Source organism: Aureobasidium namibiae (genome assembly GCF_000721765.1).
Source record: "Aureobasidium namibiae CBS 147.97 unplaced genomic scaffold scaffold_34, whole genome shotgun sequence".
Classification (NCBI taxonomy): Eukaryota; Fungi; Ascomycota; class Dothideomycetes; order Dothideales; family Saccotheciaceae; genus Aureobasidium; species Aureobasidium namibiae.
The window spans coordinates 59,517-81,629 of NW_013581175.1; the positions used below are offsets into that span (position 1 = coordinate 59,517).

At 46.5% G+C, this 22,113-nt stretch overlaps 8 protein-coding genes across 8 annotated transcripts; 2 read left to right on the plus strand and 6 right to left on the minus strand.

Annotated features, from left to right (window-relative positions):
- Nucleotides 1-96: 96 nt before the first annotated feature.
- Nucleotides 97-327, plus strand: M436DRAFT_58958 (uncharacterized protein; the record flags this gene model as incomplete). Its single annotated transcript, XM_013566919.1, has 1 exon — nucleotides 97-327. A coding segment is annotated over one exon (231 nt), but the record flags the coding sequence as incomplete, so codon positions are not given.
- A 1,132-nt stretch (nucleotides 328-1,459) lies between these two features.
- On the minus strand, nucleotides 1,460-3,610 carry M436DRAFT_68366 (PMT-domain-containing protein; the record flags this gene model as incomplete). The annotated part of the gene is made up of 2 exons (XM_013566933.1): nucleotides 1,460-3,416; nucleotides 3,471-3,610. 2 exons carry the CDS (start codon nucleotides 3,608-3,610, stop codon nucleotides 1,460-1,462), a joined length of 2,097 nt encoding a protein of 698 aa, XP_013422387.1.
- Nucleotides 3,611-4,159: 549 nt separating this feature from the next.
- M436DRAFT_32312 (uncharacterized protein) lies at nucleotides 4,160-4,513 on the minus strand (the record flags this gene model as incomplete). Its single annotated transcript, XM_013566915.1, has 1 exon — nucleotides 4,160-4,513. A coding segment is annotated over one exon (354 nt), but the record flags the coding sequence as incomplete, so codon positions are not given.
- A 1,916-nt stretch (nucleotides 4,514-6,429) lies between these two features.
- Nucleotides 6,430-8,253, minus strand: M436DRAFT_33549 (alpha/beta-hydrolase; the record flags this gene model as incomplete). Its single annotated transcript, XM_013566916.1, has 3 exons — nucleotides 6,430-7,427; nucleotides 7,483-8,053; nucleotides 8,110-8,253. Coding segments are annotated over 3 exons (1,713 nt in total), but the record flags the coding sequence as incomplete, so codon positions are not given.
- A 1,282-nt stretch (nucleotides 8,254-9,535) lies between these two features.
- Nucleotides 9,536-10,598, minus strand: M436DRAFT_9372 (uncharacterized protein; the record flags this gene model as incomplete). Its single annotated transcript, XM_013566913.1, has 3 exons — nucleotides 9,536-9,814; nucleotides 9,880-10,264; nucleotides 10,312-10,598. Coding segments are annotated over 3 exons (951 nt in total), but the record flags the coding sequence as incomplete, so codon positions are not given.
- Nucleotides 10,599-14,548: 3,950 nt separating this feature from the next.
- Nucleotides 14,549-15,121, minus strand: M436DRAFT_86617 (uncharacterized protein; the record flags this gene model as incomplete). Its single annotated transcript, XM_013566934.1, has 3 exons — nucleotides 14,549-14,648; nucleotides 14,703-14,933; nucleotides 14,988-15,121. The coding sequence occupies 3 exons, from the start codon at nucleotides 15,119-15,121 to the stop codon at nucleotides 14,549-14,551; spliced, it is 465 nt and encodes a 154-aa protein (XP_013422388.1).
- Nucleotides 15,122-19,037: 3,916 nt separating this feature from the next.
- M436DRAFT_58952 (uncharacterized protein) lies at nucleotides 19,038-19,913 on the minus strand (the record flags this gene model as incomplete). The annotated part of the gene is made up of 1 exon (XM_013566917.1): nucleotides 19,038-19,913. One exon carries the CDS (start codon nucleotides 19,911-19,913, stop codon nucleotides 19,038-19,040), a length of 876 nt encoding a protein of 291 aa, XP_013422371.1.
- Nucleotides 19,914-21,154: 1,241 nt separating this feature from the next.
- Nucleotides 21,155-21,760, plus strand: M436DRAFT_86618 (Ribonuclease/ribotoxin; the record flags this gene model as incomplete). Its single annotated transcript, XM_013566935.1, has 3 exons — nucleotides 21,155-21,293; nucleotides 21,346-21,429; nucleotides 21,480-21,760. 3 exons carry the CDS (start codon nucleotides 21,155-21,157, stop codon nucleotides 21,758-21,760), a joined length of 504 nt encoding a protein of 167 aa, XP_013422389.1.
- Nucleotides 21,761-22,113: the final 353 nt, after the last annotated feature.

Below are 22,113 nucleotides of genomic sequence, written 5' to 3' on the forward strand. Positions count from 1 at the left end.
AGACATATGACTATGCGAATCTCAAATGATCAATGACGATGACCAAATAGATGAAATACAGTGTTCTTTCGAGACCATCTACGCGTATGATGTGGGATTGGAGGGTCTCTCAAAGTGCCTCACATCGATAGAACGTTTTTAAATGCTCTTCAAGAGTTTTTGATTGCATACGAAGAAGTCAATTGGCGAGGTGACATCGAGCTATACGATGCACAGGATACCGACGAACACAGCATTGTTCTAGAGATTGGTACCAGCTCAAAAATTATTGGGGATGTCTCTCATCATTGCGCGAGTCGAGGACAGCCCTTTGAGGAGAATCCCTGACGATAAAACCGTCAAGAGAGACAACACCAAATCAGACCGTCGCCAGTGTCTACAAGACTGACGACTAGGAGTGCGTGAACCGGAGCCCCAGCTACATAGCCTAGCGGGGTATTGCCGCGGCGAAGGCGTCCAGCACCAAGCGTCGGCATGACGTTACAGTTAGAAACATCATGAGAATTATTCGTGGAAAGCTCTTCGGTGGCGTTCAGCAAAGCAAAAGAGAAGATTGCAAGAACGGAAAGGAAGGACAATAAGTCTAAGGAGAAGGCTAGACAGTTGTATCCCATCGAACGCAGATTACTGTGCGCTCCGCTCAGATAAAATCTTTCAAGTTACTTTCGAAGCCCGCTCGCACATCAAAAGGTAGTGTACTTGAGCATCTGTTTCTCTAAGCATCCTAAAGAATGCCCCTAGCTGTCCCCCGATTCGGAACGGACGCTAGAGATCTACAGTTCGCCTTGTATGTGCTTGGTGTCAGCACTAAAGAACTTGCTGCGGCCTTGATATCTGGAGGTCACGTTGCATTCGATCAATACTGTCATAAATCTGCAACTTCGCATCAGCAATGAAATGTACGGCTGTCAATCTGGCCGTCTTGGCCCCGACTGTCCTGCGAGCTATGACCTCTGAAAGCATGATGAACATTGATTCATCAGTCGTAGATGGCGAAATTACAGAACAACTGATCCCGAAGTGGTCGAGACCAATCAAGACGTCAAATCTTTTCGGGCTTGTTGAGTGTTCCATCAGTATCACTTCGGACGGAATCTCACAACGACGGTCATTAACATATCTCAGATCTATATTCTATCTATCTAGCTCATCCTTAGTATATTACCTATAGGATGAGAGAAGGTATTATTATTCATATACTAAAAATACTCAATGAGAAAGAAGGGTAGAAGAATAGAAGATTATTACTATAAGAAGAACGAGAGAATTATCTTGCTTTTACTGGATAGTCTTAATAGTTCTAACTTAACTCTCTCTTACTAAAGGTACTATACAAGATGCCTAAGCAGAATTAGCTAGCCTAGAACCTTAGTCGAAGATATCCAAATGATAGAAGACATATATAGACTTGAAGGACAGCACTATAGTAAGGAAGTAGAGGACTTCTGTATTGCTCTGTTCAGCGGATTTGCCACGAACTAAACCACTGTAGATGTTGCCAATCCGAGTGTGAACCTTTCATTCCAAGACTAAAGGCTCGAAAGTACCAGAAATTCCAGAAGAGGACAACGTAGAGAAGCATATACGTTACACTTCTTAAGAATCTTGGTAAACCATACAACACTTGTTCAGCCACACATCCTGTGGTTAAGATTGCGAAGAATAGTGCGGGTAAGTAATGATGAGAATACAGCGGTCGATCCATTAACATGTATGGTAGGAAATGAATTGCCCATCCAGCAAGTGAGAATGAGTATCCGCTCTTTGCATGGTAGGGACTAGATCTTCTTCCCTTTGGCTGACCTAGACGTACCATACTAAGAATCGGGGCCACAAAGACAGACAGTGTAGATGTGAAGTAGACAAAGGGGTTGCCTAGTAGGATGTATCTGGTCCTGTTTGAGCTCCACGATGTCATTCTCATCGCCGTCTGCATCAACGGCCAGTGCCATGGCTGGGATGCCAGCTTCCCATACTTATCAGGGCTGCGCGAGAACCTTCTGTGAACCTTCCACATGGCAACGTGGATGTCAGCCATGTTTCTGAGAAATGAAAGCGCAGGATGGTGAATGCCGACTGGAACCGAGTTGGCATGAGCCACGATTGAAGTGTCAAACTGCTCCTCGACGAGCCATAATGTGTCCCTCTGCAGTGCCATATCGGCTGGTACGCATGTTGTTTCGACCTGTGACATACCCCAAGCTGGAAGCGTTTCAAATCCTGCTGCTAGATAGCAGTCGTGGAGTAGATTCCTCAACCTGAACGTTGTCGAGATGAGTTTGATAGGCTCGCTAATTGCTTTGGAACACGAAGCATAGTCCTCAATGATCCATGTTTCCTCGCCTGTAAACAGATCCGCCGACAGTATACCAGCCGTCATTTTATGCTTCTTTGTCAAAGGAGCTGCTTGACTTTGAGCTGTCAAGTAGAACTTTTTATCTGAACTCATGATTCGGACCTTCATTCCTTGTTGAATTTCATCAGTACCCGTTCTACTGGGATCACTGATCGTCTTTTGCGGCATGAATACCCACAACTGGGAAGTGCTCAGCTTGGTCGATGTACAAGTGATCTGGTAGTTTTTGCGACTACTAGGATATTTCCTAGCCGAGCTCCATAGTAGGCCCCCTGAATATCCAAAGTTCTTGAGAGTCACTGATTGATCAGAGCGCACAAATTTTGGCCCAGACTTTCCGACGTGGGATCCATGGAGTAACGACTGGAACTGCGCAGACATATAACCGTCGCCTGGACCTGAGCGATTAAGCAAGCAGAAGTGGATGCTGAAGATCCCGATGTAAGTTAGACATGGTAGAAGGACCAATGCGCACATGGAAACCGAGAGGCGGTAGCAGCGCCGTGAGTATTTCGAGCCAATCGCGTACTCTTGCTTACACGTCCGAATGATAGTAAATATAACCAGCGTAGACAATGTGAGCAAGCCAGACCATTTTGTACAGCATGCCAACCCTACGCTGAAACCTGCGCGGATAAGACTGGGCAGACGCGCTGAGAAAGGAGCAGTATCAAGCAATGATTGGCAATCAGTCCAGAATTTGATGCTTAGCAAGGTAAAGAATAACAAGATGGGATCCAGCAGGACGAACCTGGATATCGTCGTATATGAATGATCACAAAGGACCATTACGGTGATCAGCCAAACATTGAAGCCGTGGAGCTGGAGGTTGCGGCCGATTGCATAAGTCAGAGGAACGCAGAGGGCGCCAAAACAAGCACTAAACCAGCGCAGAGAAGTAATATTGAGGTCACTCGGATACGCCTGCCCAGGTTGAAAGGGAAATGTATTGTCAAAATCTGTAACGTACGCACAGAGGGCAAAAAGCAGTTTTCCAAGTGGTGGGTGGATGTCAAAATAAAATCTTCGTGCCAGTGAGAAGCCGATCTGAGGACCGAAGCTATGCAAGGTCAGGAACAGCTTCTAAGGTACTCAAAAGGGAAGTGTCACAAACTGTGCTTCATCCCACGTAACGTATGATGATTCGTGCATATTCAAAGTCCTGATCGCCATTGCAACCACGAACAGGCCACAATACAAGATGCAGAGCTCCATGTGGACGTTTGTGATGTCGCATGTTGTCGAACGAGTCATGGTGCGTACGGATTTAAGCTAAAATATTATTCACTTGTCGCCTGTAGGAAAGGCAGACTTCGGAAACGGAAAGCGCGGACGGAGCCTTTTTGTGTTTCGCAAGTGAAACTCATGTCACGTGTACTATGGTTCTACTAGGCCATCTCTCTCCACCCCGCATCTCCAGTCCGCAAATCCTCTGAAAGCACAGTCTGTGCACGTGCAGATCACCATCTCCGCCCCGTCATCCTGCTCGACTCCCAAAGCGTTTGACCCTCAGACCTCTCTCTTTCTCCCAAAGCATATGGAAGTGTTGCCAAATCATATCCAGGTAACGAGAGATTAGACACAAGGATCGTCTTCGCAAGTTGGTATCGTGGAAGCTCTACTTTAGGAATTGTGTTGCATTTCGAAATCAGTATCCTAAGCTGAACTTCCATGTCCATCATCAGTGGACAGGCGGAAGTTCTCATACTCCTGCCGCCAGAAGTGATGTCTAGAGGAATTCAGAACAATACTGGCACTAGTGTCGATGGTCTCTAGCGGATCGCGGACTAGAGAAAGATTACCGCAGTGGGTAATGTGGTGCATCGTGTCGTCACGATCTCCCACGATCAGTGATCCTTCCGTCCAGGCCAAATACTGCATTCTCCAGATGAAGTTGCAGTGCACAAGGTGCCACTGTAGCGTTGTGTAATAGTGTGTCAACTTTCCTCCGAGCTCTGCCAGTTCTTGTATGGATAGCTGTTGGGTTCCATTCTTGTCTGCGTAATAAGGCCACCGACCGCCATCCAAGGGCCCCGAATGATCAAACTGCGAGGATATTTGGTCGTCGCGGCATTGAGGTGGCATCCAAGCCGACGCCACCTGATCAAAGACGCAGTTGAGGTGCTCAGCCTGTGCCAGCGAGGTACCGCAGTAACAGTTGCTTTTGTTACTATCGATCAACGATTCGCTCACCACGCTGATAGTTCGACGGGAAAGATCAATCAGTCCCCAGAGAGCTGATAGAGTGACAACGACTGTCAGGATAATTGATATGACGTTTCGCTCCGAACACTTGGGATTCACTGGAGTAGACTCTGTGTCGTGTTCCAGAGGAGCATAGTCCGGAAGATGCATGCTTCGATGAGCATGGAGACCGGCTCCAATATGCGACATGTCAAAGAACCAGTCTGGATGGATTTGAATGAACCTGAATAGTCGAGCAACCAATATCTGCGACCAATCCAGCGATATTTCAAGTAAGCATGACCGGAATGTGCCGCATATCAAAATCTAACTGATCCCGCGCTTGATTTCGGTAACGGCTGACGTGTCACCACTCAGTTCTGGATATGCAGGCGATATTCGGCATCTGACAACGAAGTGGGTCTTGCTGTGCGTGACTTTTTAAAGCCTTTAGGGTTACCACTGTTCCGAAAGCTGTCCAGTCTAGTCTATATTATTCTATAGACGCAAAAAAGCCAGAAACCATGAAAGCCTCTCGTGAACTTGATATGGAGAAATCAAGCCGAGCGGTCTCTAAAGGTTGGGACTGAAGTCTAACATCGATAGTGTAACGTTGTTTGGGCTCTAGCGCGTTAGCAGTCTAGCTAGTCACACCCATGTCAAGACGCAGGCTATGACGGGACTCATTTTGCGTTCATGGTACTAGTCTTTAAATAAGGAACAACACGAGATATAAGCTTAATGCTAGTAAGATCGGCATTAGGGTAACGCAAGTTTCCGTCTAGAATAGGCGTCTCCTCCAGGTCTGTAAAAATCAAATCTGTCGTATGTACGGGGCTCGGACGCTAGCGAGTTCATATCTCCTCTAGTCTCGTTACTTGTGTCGCGCTAGGACTAGCGCTTAGGTGCGCATCCTATGTATGATCTTAAGAGCGCTAAGCCGAGTCTCTAGTCAAACCGCTATCGACTACATGTTTTTTAGCTTAATGGACAATTCAAAAAGTCGTCTCAGTCAACAGGATAGAGAAAAGTTAATCTAACATCAAGAGATCGCACGGCTTAGATTAGCTGTAAATCCAGAAAATTGAGCATTTACTTAGCTTGACGAATCCATTCTATAATTGGTACGGCCGTATGACTTCGACGAGATCAATCTACCTCTAGCGTCTGCCATGCACACTATTCAATGGCGAGATTACTAGCGTTCTTTCTTGTGTTTGGCTTCAGTCCTTCATCCTACATTTCTGGCACCATAGTCCGAATCAAGCTAGACTTGAGCCTAGCACATGTACAAGAATATTGCAGACGGGCAAAGTACACCGAGGTACCTGCTCCAGTAAGATTGCTCGCTGCTACGTCCGTATTTCATGCCGAACGACTCTAAGTCTTGCAGCTATAAAGGTGTACCAAAGGGGCCTCAAGGAAGAGCTACGATAGATAGCAGAAATAATGAGGCAACTCGATACTATGAGCGTCCGTTCAATATTTGAATCTCGTTTCAAGGTTATCGATCAAGTCTATCAAGAGGATCCGACGACAGTGGTTCTTACACAGACTTGAGCCCCAGTGTATTGATCATGCAAACGTTCATGTCTCACAGTCCTGTCATGAGATGCACTGGCATTTACACTAGTTGTTCATCTTTGCAATTCTTTGCTTCGCGAACGAGTGACTGGAGCACGATGTTCGTCCTAAGGAGAATTGGCCATGAGAGTGATATCCAACCATGGACGTTCAATTGTCTCAGTCACCATGTATTCCTGCACATTCTTCCAGGCGCGAACTAGTGCGATGTTTTGTTGCTCAAGGAACTTCGCCTCGTCAAGTTCGGAGCTTGTCCATGGGCGCTGCATCCCACATACACTTCCGAGCTTCTCTTGTGCATGGAGAGGTTGCCAGGGCCGCTCATTTGTCTCGCATCTGTCCCATAATCCTTCTCGGACATGCTGGCCATCCTTCAGTCTTGGAGCAGGAGGCACAATTCCATCGCGAAAGTACGCTCGGACCTTGGAGACAGTACAAAGACTGACCTCAGCAATGCTGCAGTGGCCTTCACCTTCTTGCTCGATAAACCCAGCTCCGTAAAATCTTTGCGCCATCCTGATACCGGCACGCAGTGGAGTGATAGGATCGTGAGTATTACTCACAAACAGTAATGGAAAGGATGTGTTAGTCTGGCCCGTCTCCTTCCACCCATCTGGAACTGTCATCCTTAGTGGAGAGTCAATCGAAGGAATCGACCACCCGTTGCAAGGGAGTCCGACATTCATGAAGACGTCTGCGAATAAGGAGACTCGTGACAAGCTTTCGAATGACTGCAGGAGCTCGGGTATGGTAGCATTGAGACGATTTTGGTCAGAGCATCTGATACTATTTTGCGCATCCCCAAGATCGAAGGAATGCTGAGTCGGCGGTAAACAATATGATTGTTGCCTAATCATTGAGTGAAGTTGTGGTATACTGGCATGCAGCGCGTTGTGATCGCCGCGATGAAGGTAGTCGTATATCTGGGCGATCAACGGAAAGCTAGTGACAGGACTGTAAAGCGATCCGAAGATTGCGCCTTTCAGCATACTCCACGTGATGATCGAGGGGGTTTTTGTAGCAGCATGTACACCAACAAGTGACTGTTCGCGTAGAGACTGTAAAGCCGCTGCCACTCTTCTTGCAACATCGTGCGCATGATCGCCGTCTCGCGCGATCGCGCATTTGCGTGGTCCTGCCTCTGCGCAGTACTTGAAAAACAAGTCATACACAGTGTCCGCATCCTCAAGCGTCCCTGGTGCGAAAGCTATGTTGGATGATGCAGCGTCTACAACACCATCTAACACCATTCGCCCAATCCGGTCGGGGAACATAGTAGCGAACGTCGCACCTAGTAGAGTCCCTAAGTAATATTTAGCTTTGGATCAGAGATATTCACTCGAAGATCAACGACGTACCATAAGAGAATCCCAAAAAACTCAGCATCCCTTTGGACCTTTCCATGACTTTGTCATTCATCTGTGGAGTCGTATGAGCTTTGAACGTCTCAAGCCAGTCATCCCATGCGTCGACAATGTACAACATGTCTCTCGCGACATTTTGAGTATTTAGGTGTCGTAATATGCTCCGTTTTCCGTCAAGGTCATCTTTCTGCTTACAAAGCTGTGCGACTGCGCGTGCAGCGCTGTCTCGTTGCATCAGGGCACTCTCAGTCGAATTCACAAGGCCAACAGCTTCATTGGATAGGGCAAACTGAAGCCTGTTGAACTGGCCACGCATGATATCGGAGTCACCTAGAGCTGACGAGCTGCCAGATGTAGGAAATGTGTAGCAGTCAGCAGTGGGCTTTGTGTATCCGACGCCGCGGGGGTCAAACGAAACAATGTCCCGATCATGACCGGCCATTTCTTGAATTGCATGACCCAAGTTGCGTATGAATTCTACGCCACTACCGCCTGGCCCACCCGGGTTCACAATCAAAGGAGCAACAGAATAGTTACGGTTTGCAGTGTGATTGATTCCTGGGAGCTTAAAAATTGATTTAGCCCAGATGCGGTCTATATGCTCTTTTGAGTCTAACTCACCATGATTATCGCAAGTTCCACGATTGAATAGTCGGATCCATCTGCCTCAGAAGCTAGGTTGTGGTTCATCGGAACCTCGAGCTTCGCACAGTAAAAGTCTTCGCCGAAACAACGGTGCCATTGTAATGTTGTGCTTGATGGAATATCGACATAATTGTCGAACTCGATAACAGTGCTTGCACTATTGTTGACCTGGCGTTTGTATTGAATTTGAAAATCCGGATTATGGAGCAGCAAGACCCCAGCGACGACTGTAAACAAAGCTACTACTGCCAGCCCGCATCTCGTTAGGCTTGACATAGGGGTCCTTCTTTCGTGTGATAAGTCCTTATCCCTCTGAACGGATTGAACTGTGCCTGAGCTCGTACGGAGTGAAGCGCTGGATGTCTTATAGATCGTCTGATATTTGGATCCGGGTCCAGCCTTATATTCAGGACGAGGAAAAGGTTCCATGGATGATCTTGATACTCCGGTGCGGTGAAAATTAAAGCGAGGAAGCAACTTGCGACGTAAGAAGACACACACAAGCTGAGACAAAAAAAGCTGAAAACGTCGAGCAATTAACTTTGTCGGCAATCAGTCAGGATCTTGGAGCCATCCGATCCAAGACTGCTTTTAGGTTCGAACCTCATCCCAATCATGGGATGGAGAAACGCCCTTTTGATCAGGGGTGGACTAACGATCCGCGAGACTCCGTGTGGCGTCGAAATGCCGATCGCGTTATGCAGGTATCAAACTAGCGTAGATAACTACCACTTACTAGCTAGCGTGATAGTGCGTGCAGAAACGAGTTCCCAAAAGGGAATACAGTAACACCTCGCTATAGCGATACATCATAATCACTCTTTTTCAATCGTTATAAGGTGTTTAGAACGATCGAATTACCTTTTTAGGCAATCCGCTGATCTCAGAAAGGAACTGATATCGCTATATCGTGTGTCCACGGACCATTCATCGGTTCGTGCTAGCGCAATCGTTATAACGAGTGATCGTTATAAGGAGGAGATACTGTAGGAGTTACTTTAGCAGTACGCCAAGATAACGTCTTGCACCAAAACATCGTCATCATTTTTTTGCCTCAGATCAAGTTCTGACAGATACCGTAAGTGGTGATGTGCAAACATATACAATGAATAGTGGTGATGTGTAAACATATACAATGAATAGTGATGATTCTGTCAAGCCTCGCCAGAGATTAAACACATTTGCGTACCACTCTGTGCTGTATCCTTTTCCGCACTTTAGACTAGTAAGTGTATGTTCAACCCCATCGACTAGAGATACTAGAATGAACAAGATATGCATATGTGAACGTTCGCGCTCGCGCTAGCAGAGGTCTTCACTACAACTCCGTGTGACCTTCTCCCTGTCTTGTGGACTTAACGATCGATTCGGCCCCTTTCCCATCAGATATAGAGCTGTCTTCTACCAAGCTGAGGACAAATGCCTCAATCGCCGGCACAGTCATGACGATTTGTTGATCGAGCGGGTAAACAGCGTCATCCAGGATGTTCTCGACTGCAAAGGCAGGCCATTTTCCATAGGTCAGACCAAGCTTTACTGAAGCAGCTCCAAATTGGTCTGCATCAACTGTGCCGAACGTGATCCGACCTTGATATCTCCTGGCCACATCCTGCAGAGAATTGGTAAAATGCAAACGTTCTGCTTTCGTCTGTACAAAGATCAATCCGAGGACGGGCGCAGACTGCATATGAGTTAACATGGCTACTGATGGGACTTCAGAATTATCTGATCGAACTGCTTGCGTACCTTGCGATAATCATCGAAGGTGTCGAAATCGATCTCCCTAATAAGTGGGTGGTTTTGAGCTTCCAAGAACTGGCCTAAGCTTTGCCCAGTGAGAGTCATGGAGGTTGGGAAGCTGATCGCGCTATCGCTGTCACGATTGTAGACCATGACACCAGGGAACGACGCATTTTCAGAAGACGCGAGATCCCTGCTGCTGCTGATTCCGAACGCATGAATGCCATGAAGGCTCTCAGCTGTGGACAGAAACTCGGATTTTGCCTCTGTGTCAAGATCATCGACAAAACCGATCACAGCAAGATCGCCACTCATTTTGACATGGTCGATGTTCTCTTTGGTTATCTCAATGACCGATGGGCGATTCAGTCTTTTCATAAACCAGGATATGCTATGAGAGTTAGCTTGAGACAATCTGCCAGAGTGTTCATCTTCTACCTGTTTGCCCGCTGTCTCCCGACGTATGTCTGATATTGATGTGGGCCATTGAAAACCATAAGGGTAGGTTTCGACGTAACGCCGTAACTACGGCACATGTCTCTGTCTTCGTTGCTGTTGTCGCATTGTACCTTGACTATGAGGATGTTGTCATCAGAGACGAGATGCACGGTTTGTTCCAAGACAGGGTCCAGGTAGTCGCACGCAAGGCATGGAGAGGCCCAGAATTCTACAAAAATGCTGCCATGGTAGCTTTCGGTAAAGTCGCGAAGTTCTGCACCGCTCAAATTGAGAACATCTAAGGCCTGGGTCAGACGCAGATAGTGCAAGAGGTTGAAGAAGAAACAGAGATGAAAATTCATGTTGTAGATCTTATGGGCTTGAGACAGAGCGAGCCGTGGTAGATGAGGAGGACATTCTGAAGACGCGTTGGAGGGGCCTGTTTCACTCGCAAATTGTCAGTCTTGTGTGTGTGCGTCATTCTACAACCGCGGGCACTCCAAGAAGCGATGTCAATGTGGATCCAGCAATCCTTCGCTGCAGATCTTGAAATCCTTTCCAATCATGCATGCACTAGCTTACGGTCGTAAAGAAAGTTCGCGCGAAGATTGTGAGGTTGCAATGGGGCATAGCACCCTCCACCCCGTAGGATCCGGCGCTTAGCAGACTTCGTCTTTTCAAGACATCGACCTTAGACATCGATTGCCTATATATAATGGCGTCGTTACTCTATACCTCCTTCGTTTTCGATTCTTCTCAAAGTCCGGAACATCGATATCCCCCAACGCTACTCACAGTATCCAACATGAAGCTTATAGCCCTTTCCGTTTTGGCTTTAGGCTTTATTACTGGTGCTTTCACGCAGAATACTTGCTGTGGGCCTGAAAATATGGATTGTGCCCCGCCAGGAGTCGACAACAATGTACGGTGCTTAGCTTAATGGCTTAGATTTAGCTTATCACTTCTAGTGTCTCCAAAATGCCCCGGAGATCCAAAAGATCGATGCAGGCGAATGTGTTCCTGGCGTATATCCTCAGCCAAAATGTACGTACATGTCCATTACCATTCAGTTCATTTGAGAGATACTTACTTTGGTACTCTAATTTCAGGCCCTGGTAAAAATTGCTATAGTTCGAGCTTCTGCTATTATCTCTGCTGTCAAGGCCCCACGCCAGCCACTAACCCATTGAGCTGCGCTAGCCCTGGAGTACGTAGAGAATTTGCAAAACACAAAGAAAGATAGACTAATACAGGCCATAGGAACGTTGCAAGTGTGCTGAAGCTTGTGGTTGTTGCTATTAGGATCTGACAGAAGATGTGCTTAGAGCCGTTCTACTACTAGATTGATTGATTGATCAATTGATCGATCGATCCAATCGATTAGGCTACTTCGTTCTACAGCAAACCTTTCAGCCGTCTCCTTCTGGCTCTTCCTTCTTTGTCCCTATCTGTCCTTATTCCGTTCTAGCTCCCTCTAGCTAATAGATTGGTTGGTTGATTCGTTGATTCTTGTAAGCTATTTACAGTCTTGTCGGCTGTATGAGCTATCCTGAACGTTGCTTAACCACTGCGGCCGTTGCTTAATCTCAAGTCCGATCTGGTGAAAAAGAACAAGGAAAATTCAAGACTACCCTATCCCTGTCCTTCCTCGCTCTGCCCTTGTAGTGGCGTAGCCCCCATCCTCGTTGTCTGTTGACGGAACTGGATCGTTATCTTCACCATTTCCAAATTTGGCGCCCATTTCTCCATCGGGCCATCCGCTGACTTCCCCGTGCGTAGCTCTCTCTTCTTGCTATAGCCTCCTAGCAGGTATGAGAGATCTCCTCACCTTTTTCCTGCCGCCTCCTTCATCGCTGGTCTTATCTCCGCTGTAGTATAGATGCGGTATGAGTACATGATCGATGGGTTTACAGACAGACCAGATCCTTATTATTCATCATAAAGCAGCGACGTGAGATTGGCGCGCGCAGCAGCAGCACATTGGGACAAGGGACAGGAGCGCACAGCAACAGACTTGGAGTAATCTCACTTCCATGCGACGAACAAACCGACCTTTCAAACATTCTGACCCTCCCTCCGGAGTTCTGCCGCAACGTCAGACCTTTTATTTGCACACAATCTTAGAACATCCGTATATCCATATATCTTTTCTGTATGTTAATTAAACCATAATTCCTAATTGTCTATATCCAAACACCAATCTCAACCGTCTACCTGATCATTAACAACGAAACATCGCGCAGCTTCTAGCATGATAGAGTACGGGCATTTAGAGATCCGCCGGGAGCATTTGAGCCGACGCGCTGGTCGACGCGCTATTCGGCGCGCTGCCCGTCCTGACTACCACGCGTTCTACAGTCCTCAGACATTTCTTGCCTCACCTCGAGCTATCTTTTGTATATGCCGGCCTTGCTACCTTATATCAATCTGAGTCTATCTCTGGAACGCCTCTTTGCATCACTTGTCAATTATGTTCTTCCCTACAGACGAATTCGATGCTTATCTTACCCATCTGCCACAATACAAAATCATAATCTGGAGATCGTGTCAGTTTGTAGTCCCCCCACACGCTGTTAAAAGCCGTTTGCAGACAAGCATTCTCCTGTTAGCAGTCAATCGATCAAAGGAATCCAGTCTGTCATCGATAATCTAGGCAATTCCGTCTCCCGAACCGTCCAGGAAGTTGTATATCCAGATCTAGATGCAGAACCTATTAAGGACTTTAGAACATATTATGACGGACTAATATGTACAAGCTACGACAGCGCTGGCCAGCAGTGTGGTTACATATGCAGGTCGGTTGCTGGAATGCAAGAGCATTGCAAATCTGTCCACAAGTGGGTGAATCCGAACAAAAGAGATGGCAATGTACGTGTAAAAGCAGCACAGACTTGGATCGTCCCATGGGAAAGTCTTTGTTGCTGCCAGACGTTCTTTCGCAACGCCCTCTGGATACGATTCTTTAAAGTGGACTCCAAAGCAACTCAGTTTTTGGATCTGGAACAAATTCTTGCTCGCGAACAAGTTAGAGCTTTGAGATCTGGAAAAGAAGCAATTTCCTCGCACATCCTGTCTACGCTCGAATCGAAAGAGGAGGCGAACCACTTTTCTTGCCAAGAGATTAGTGATCAAAGCCAGACTAGAGTCGATTCTTCTCCTTGGTTAGAGATGACAAGATGAATTCGATATGTGAAAGGTCACGCCTTTGCTACTCTAGCACCGCTCGCCTACCTTGCGGATCCTGTGAAGGAGGCCCTTCTATTCCCGCTAGGAGAGAGCTTAGATCGGGTGGTAGAGCAAGCATATGAGTCCATCTGCCAAGATAAGATTAATGTCTTTGACCAAACAAGGATTAATAGCTTTATGCAGCGTCCACGGGCTTTTGATAGACCACTTATGGTCAAATTACAAAAAGCATCTTATCGTCAGTATAAGGGCCTTTGGAAGCGCTTGATCTGCTTTGTCTGTCGAACAGTAGCAGTTGATCAGGGCATCGAGCTTGCACATCAACTTACACCAAAGCAAGGCGCCTTGCTTGATCGGCTCCTAGCGAAGGGAGAAAAGTTTTTGTCGATTGTACAGGAAGTCGATACGCCTTTGACAAACGGACACCATTCTAAGAGTCAAGATGTTGCGCAAGTGGAGACAGAACTCGATCGCGAATGTCTTCTTTTCTGCATATTTCTAGTTGATCATACGCTCAAGGGTGACCTCTTCGAGAGTGTGATCGTGGGTTTTTTCGCTGTAATGGCGATCGATGAGAGAAAAGGCATCTTTATGGACGCAAACGCCTTTAGATTTACTCTGTCTCGCTTTATCAAAATTAGCCAAATGCTCGTTGCGCAGAGAGCTGTTTTGGCAGTTACAGAGGGTGAGGCAGACGACCCATGCGACCTTCTTGACGACATGCGAGATAGGTTCTTGATCCATGGGAGCAGATCACCATTTGCCTGGGCAACTAGACTAAGTATGTATGGCAGGAAGGTACGAGACAGCACGACCTGTCTTGGGTACATCAGCTGGTCAGACGAACAGGAGACTGTGTCGTATAAAGCGCTCGAGCTCTCTATGACACAAGTCAAGCTTTTCGTCGTAGATCTGGTTAGTACGGGCCAGGACTTCTTGCAGAGCTCTTTCTACTGAATCCAGACGAGTAGCGGGAGGATATTGTACCTATGCTGCGCCTTCTGAGGATCAAAGACAACGCAGCAGAGAATCGAAGGGGCGGGAATTTCCATCAGGATTTGTACAACAAGGACTGGCTTGCAGTGAAACGATATGCGAAGATCCTGATATCAGCTCTTTGCAAGCCACCAAGGTCGCCCGTAGTGATTGAGCTAGAATTTATGGGTCAACTTACGCAGACAAGGATTGAGGCTTGCCGGACGTACTAGACTTCTCTGGTAGATTTGTTGCCCACGTAGGTACCCATGACGATTTTGAGACCACCAGCAAGTACACTAGCGATACCGTCGGCCATGTTACCCTTTGCGAAGGCGGAGTACGAGTCTTTGATGATATCGCCGATGGCAGTCACGTCTGTAGAGACCGTGCAACGGACTTGCCAGTCCTCGTAAAGAATCTGACCGATAGGGATATGCTTCGTGTCGACGTTACCGTTTCTGCAAATACCGCCGATCAGCAAATTATGGCATGCTGAGCAAAAGGTCACTGACGTTACTTTGAGCTTAGAAGCTGCCATCTGCTGTTCAGCAAGCTCCATCATCATATCAAGAGCATCGTTAGCAAGTTTCTCTTTCTCGCCTTGATTCTCGAAGTTCTTGATTGCGTCAGAAACGATTGAGCACATCGTGATGATCTTGAATTAAAGTGAGTATGCGTGAGGTAGATTAATGAAAATCGGAACGTGGAATGGTTAGAGTTTATATATGCTCTTCAGCCAAAGCGTCCATGGTCAGTACAAGCGCGATTCGATCTTACCGTCCACACTAAGGGATAGGGGGTGACAATCTGCATAATTTGACCTGCAGAAAACGCTTGAGAGATTATGGAGCTGAAGTGAACCCAACTATTGATCCTTGCATCGAATCACGCTCTTTATTGTGTTTCCACTTTGTGCCAGCTAAACGGCGATCATTAAATGGGTTATGCTTTCGAAAGAGAAGTTGAGACACAAAGACGATGCACATATTATTTCGAGCCTGCTAAGCGAGCGCAGTCGTGATGGCTGCCAGAATCAAGTTGGAGCTAATTCAATGGATCAGTAGCGTCGTTCACTCTCAGACTAGTGACTTTGTAGAGGCGGTATCCTCCTATATAGTGTCCAGGACATATGTGCAAAGGCGCCAGCGTTCTTTCTCTTCACACCAATGGCACCGCCAAAATGAACCTGTGAGTCGGGACACAACGGTCACTCCTGATACGCTAGGATTCCGAGGTGACGGTCGAGATTGAGATGATCTCATCCGTAATGCGGTCGCTTTACCACTATATCTCATCAGCATTCATAGCAAAGCTGGGAACATATTCAATTTGACTGGTGAAATCAGGTCTTGAGGCATCCTAGGAAGATATCTTGTATGCTTCGAAGAGTGTCTAGCGATTGACTTCATGAGACATTGTACGATCTGTCATTTCGTGCGAGACCGCTTGGCGCTTTTCTTGTCCGGGAAGAATGGCCGTCCTCTGGATTGAGACATGCGGATGGTTCAACAAAGTTTTTAGACGAGTTCACCTCTATCTGCTCGAACTCTATGCAAGCCGACTTGATCCAACATTTACCCAGTTGTACTTAGCTATTGATTGTGCTAGCCGTTTTTCAGCTTGCCACTCGTGTGCATGAGCTGAGTTGAGCGTATGGTTTTCACGACAATCATTACCGAATGCGGTATCCCACTCTGAGGATTCCGTCAAGAACCAGGATCCCCACAGAGGCCACTGCATGAGGCGGTCGCCTTCTGCACCCTTCTGTGTGCGATTTGTAGTTGAGACACGCTCGCGATCTGTTCGAGTATAGATCCGTCTCTGCGCTGTGATGTTTTGTTGAATTGCAACCACGTTACGGCAGGAAAGCACTGTGGAATCCAGAGGAGTGTGTCTGCTTCCCAACACAACTCTAGGCTTTTCAAATGCGGGAACGGCGTGTTGACCAAGCTAGTGAGGCGTATCAACTGTTGAGCAGTAATCAATGTATCCGCACCCTAGTAGATAGCTGGGTCTTTTACTGAAAGATTCCCCGAATGCGGTATGGCGGGATTGCTTAGTACGCCTAAGATGGTAATCTCTACTTGAAAGACCCCCTCAAGGACCCATTATCTATCTAACCTAAACACAGTCAAATACTTATGTAGCACTAACCATTTACAGCTCATACACTACGACAACTTTCGCATCATTTGGAAACTTCATTAAACCTTTAGGTGGGAAGATATTGCAGTCTGCACTTTGCTATCGTAGGTCTAAAGTTCGCCAAGAATTGCCTCTGCAACTACGCGCCTGCTGTTGCATTCAGGATACCCATATAGCATACTAGTACAGCAGTGTACACACAGAAAACTTTTGCATTTCTTGAGCTACGAGACCAGTCCATCACTATCTTTGTCGGTGAATCTTAGACCACTGGAAGTATTTACAGAGACGCTTCTACGCAAGAGGAAAGCTTATGAATTAATTTGTTTTCTAATTGATTCGGCCGGGCTGATTAGCCTTGCCTAGAGTTCTGGGATCAAGTTCTATCCAGAGCCTTATATCTTGCCCCCAGATATGGAGTGTTATCACATCGAGCTTCTTCATTTTAGCTACCAGATTTACAATCATCTGAATGGCGTGGTCAGGCTGTGCTTGTCTAACAACACTGAAAATTGTACTCCATACCCTATATAAAAAGTTGTATGGGGGAAGTTTATTCTGGTCTGAATCCTTGGGATGATTATCCGGACGTAGTGCATTAATCGTCCTAGCGGCTTTGTATGCAGCTATATCAGGCTCCTATAGAAGATAATTAGCAACATTTCCGATCACACTTCTTGTATAAAATATACTTACGATGCCTTCTTCTTTGTAGTCGATAAGTTTGATAAGAGTAATGAATATGACTTTGACGTATTCGGGATTATTCTCACCATCCTCAAGTTGTAGCAGTAGTGTTGAGGTAGCTATACCTTGTGACAGAGATGGGTCTGCTCTTGATACATGAACTTGGGTAGTGTTGTGAAAGACGAAAAGTAAACTGATGGGAGCACACAAGCAGTTATTAACATGCTTGGTGGCTGACTCAAGAAATTACGTCATTCGAATTCGCCCTGCAAACAACCGCCATTTATCAGGTTGCAGTCTACGCGAGTCATCGCCAAGTGCTCTGCAGTCCAGCCAAGACAGTAGTAGTGCTGGGCGAAAATCCTCCTACAGGACTATCGCTTTCCTTTTTCCCTGGCCGTTTTGGCAGTTGTATATATCCCATCCATACGCTGATTCCTTGTCGCTCATAGACTGACTATACCGAGTGACTCGTATGTCATGTAAAAAGTTCTACAAGTAACTTCTCGGGGTGCTGCCTTAGATAAGAAAAAAGAAGCACTTAGTATAAGGATCATGTGGGTCATGCGCACTAGTTGGCTCCTCCTCGAAGAGCGTACCAGTGTGATCAAATGAAGCACTTTAATGGTGACCTGCCATATCTCCAAGACAATTGTAGAGTTTGCGTTCGATTGACGAAGTTGTGATCGTCTGATCCCTGCTCCGTAGGCATGCACATGTAAGCATTGTAGTACTAGTCTCTATGAATGATAGCATTGCTTGGTAGATTGAGCAGTTCTCGCGAGACACATATACGTCGAGTAGAGCTACTAGTGTGATCTCCTTCGTCGACGAGATGCGTCATTGCTTTAGCCAAACCTCGTTATCATGGAGAGATCAACCTCCCGCAGTGGATCGTCATTCGACCGAGGCTATCGTTCCGCGGGCTACCATGGTGGGATTCTGACGAGTCTACCTGTTGTTGATCGAGCCCTCCATACATGCGCAGCATATCGACAGCATGCCACAAGACCCACAGGATCACTGAGTCTGTCGAGCCGGAGACGTACTGGTATATCCCTACTAACAGGTACCGCAAAAGCCTGATGCATGTGAGGCGACTGCGTGAAGACGACTGTTGACATACACTGAGTTGGAAAGAATCTCTTGTGCTCGGCTGCAGATTAGGGTTTCTTCTTCTGCGCTCCCATCGTGAGAGCACGCTTCGTCACTCCTTAGACAGTATGTACTTGATCGGCAACCAATGTGTCGGTAAGATCATCGAAGCAAGCATCCCTGACGATGTGGCTAACAGGACATGGCGAGGACCTTTGCCATATGATGGGGTTCGTCTACTTCTTATGAAAGGGTCAGCAGATTACTGCGGTAGTCGGATAAGGAATAGATCTCCTTGTAAGCAAGAATATATATACTCTAAGAGCCTAAAGTATAAGCAAAGGTCGAACCATTTGATCTACCATAGCAGCTGCTTGTAACTTTTATAGGAAATGCAGCTAAAACGAGAAGCCTGTGTATCCCATTTTATATGACGTCTTTATGTCTACCTAAAGTGCAAGCAGGCCCTTAGAAGCTCAAGATTTGTGAGTAAAACCTATAATTCAAACCGACTTTTGCTTTAGCTAATCTGACTTCTCAATTTCTTCTACGAATTGTACCACATAGATGTGTTTAATTCTCACATGCGGGATTGCTTCTTGCTTCTTGCTTCTTCTCGCCATACAAGTCTCTAGCTATCTCATAGCAGCTAAAGCTTCTCTTGCGACTTTCTTAGTAGCTTCATCCAAGATAGCATGACCCTCAAGATATTGCAAGCGCTCTTTCCAAAAGCTCCACCTTTTAGGGCTTGTGCCTCCAGGTCCTTTCCAAAGACTACGTTTGTTCTTAACAGCTGGATGCATCTCTTTCTTTGCAATCTTCTCTGTAAAGTCAAGATTGGAATATAAGAGATAGTGCATGCGGGGAGTTTGTGACATATCGCGAAGTAGATCTTGCGCATTCAGCAGCCATTCTCTCACGGCATAAAGTTCTATCTCGAGGATAGCTGTGCTGTCTTCAAGGGTATCGCAAAGTCGAGACAGGCCTTCGTATCGAGCCATTTCTCCTAAGATGTCGGTCTGTGCAAGGAGCGCTTCGCTACGAGCCAGATTGGCGATTTGATTGACTTTATCCACGGACTCAAAGAGGCTTGGTTTGTCTCGCCATTGGTTTTGATAGTACCACCAATTGGTATCGTACCACTGATTTGCGAACGAAGGAAGCTTTTGCCAGAGGGAGCTGTTGGGATTTTCAAGAGGACCGCTACGCTCTTTGCAAAGCAAATCCAGATCAAAGTTGGGCAGCTCTCGTATAGTCTGGAGCAGATGAACAATTTTTGATTGAGAGTTTGGTAATTCGATTAAGGCATCCTGTAAGAGACCCCATAGGTTCGGCAGGCCAGCTCCTGGATTTTGAGAGGACTCGGTCGGCTTCGTAATCAGCCGCGCAGCTTCCTTCACCTCTATCTTGTCGTCAAGATACATCCTCAAGGCTTGAGCTTCCTCTGGGCGGCACCCGTCTTCAGAATCCCCATCCGGTGCAACAGCTTCGTCGTACCAAGCTAGTGACATGGCTACTGTTTCAACGAAAGATCGGGATGTGATGAACCAGAACAGATAGGAGGCAGGTGGAAGTTGTAGGCTTGGATTTTTCAAAAAGCAGTTGGGGAAGTAGTTGGGAAACATCCAGAATAACTATTATCACTCACATCGGCAGAGGTACAGAGCAGTCTTTTAGTTCACGTTACGATGATGTCATAGGACTCACCCAGCCTTACCGATCGTTCTGCACCTATTAAGGGTATGCCGCACGTCATGGGCGTTAGCTGGCTAACCTAGATCATTGTGCATATAAGACTAGTCGATATAGAGCCAAGTCTGTCGATATGTTACTACTGCCATAGCGCAAATTAAATCATGGCACGCACCATTTCCTAGCAGCATTTGCGGAGCATCTTGGCACTAAAGACCTAATTGGACCACACCCCACTTGCAGACGACTTGGCTGACTAGAGAAGGTTGCACATCGTGTGATCCCTCGATTCAAAGCGATGGATCCATTAAGTCTCAAGACCAACGCTAACCAAGAAACCACTCTTATGGAGTTCGACGGCGGTGACGTTCACTTCGGCCGTAATCTTCAGGATCTGCGGATCTGCTAACGTGTAACTGATCCTTCTATGCATCCAAGACTCGCTCCGGATAATGCGCGGTACCATTTGGTTGGTTGAGATACAGTTAGAGAAAAGTCAGATCGCCCTTACAGATTTTTTTGATCTGTTTGATCCCTTCTTGTCATGTGTGGAATCTACCTCGCACATAATCGCAGCTGTGAGCCGCAAACATGAACGATATGTGTCTATCTCTAAGTCTTATCCCTAGCGCTATTCTTTATCTGTTGAGTTCTGTCTACACCGTACAATCTATCATTATAACAATAGCGGACAATCAGGCCGTGTTGGGATTCAATGCATCCTTCGCCTCTTAAGTGGATCAGTTAATCGACCGACGTAGTCGGCCTTTCCTACTTCCAATACCATCCCTTAAATGAGAAGCTAGTCTCTATCTGTCGGAACCCAATACTCTGATCCTTGTGATATCATGCTACTTGGGAACAATCCTTCAGAGCAAACAGGATACAATATTCTCTAGTGTCTGATGAGATCGACACAAACCTCTAAGGTCCTGCTATTACTGAAAATATTTAAGGTCTTCTCGCTGCCCTACTTGCTTATAACCATATCTTTTTCTGGAATAGTTTTGTAAAATCGGATTCTTTGCTACAGTAATCACCCTATTATATCATTTACGCCATGAGATCTTGCCTCGAGATTCTTTTGCTCGTTGGCAGTGCCGTCGGTGCTCCTACGATCTTGGAGCTAGATCGCCGCGACGACCCTTCTCTGGTTCCTGTTGACCTTACTGATGGCCCATCTGTATCCTGGAAGTGTGGTATGTATCCATAGAACTATGGTCAAGTCATTCGATCTAACATTGTTTATAGGTAGTACCACGTTCGATTCCAAATCGATCTACCAGGCGGCTCAGTACGGAACTCTGCTTGAGAACGCTGGCATGACAAGGGGTAGTAAGTCTCATCCCTAACACCGTAGCAAATGAAAAACTAAGCCCTTCTAGAAGAGAGTTACCAGCATCAATTTAACAACTATGAGGGCGTTGCCCTTTCCTCCAAATGCGTAGCAGAGGATGTAAACATGAAGGAGTATCCTATTATTGCTGGGACCACATATTATAATGGTGGCAAAAATAATCGGAACACAGGAGACCATCGGATTGTCTATCTGCACAATACTGCCGATTATAGTGGCGTGGAGAGTAACCCTATATCTACCTTTTGTGGTCTAATCACCCATGAAGGGGCCTCCGGAGGACAATTCCTAGCTTGCACCCAAGCGTAAATGTAAACGGAATAGTATGTAGTAACGTATAGATAACTCGTAGCCAACAGATCTACCCATAATCGATTGATTGATTGATTTAATTGATCAGGCTACTTGGTTCTACAGCAAACCTATAAGCCGTCTCCTATTGGTTCTTCCTTCTTTGTCCCTATCTGTCCTTGTTCCATCTAGTAATAGAAGACAAAGGGTTCGAGTCGAAACCTTCGAAACCCCTCATAAAATTAGGGTTTAGGGTCACAACTTCGAGTTAAGGTTCTAGGGTTAGGGTTAGGGTTAGGGTTAGGGTTAGGGTTAGGGTTAGGGTTAGGGTTAGGGTTAGGGTTAGGGTTAGGGTTAGGGTTAGGGTTAGG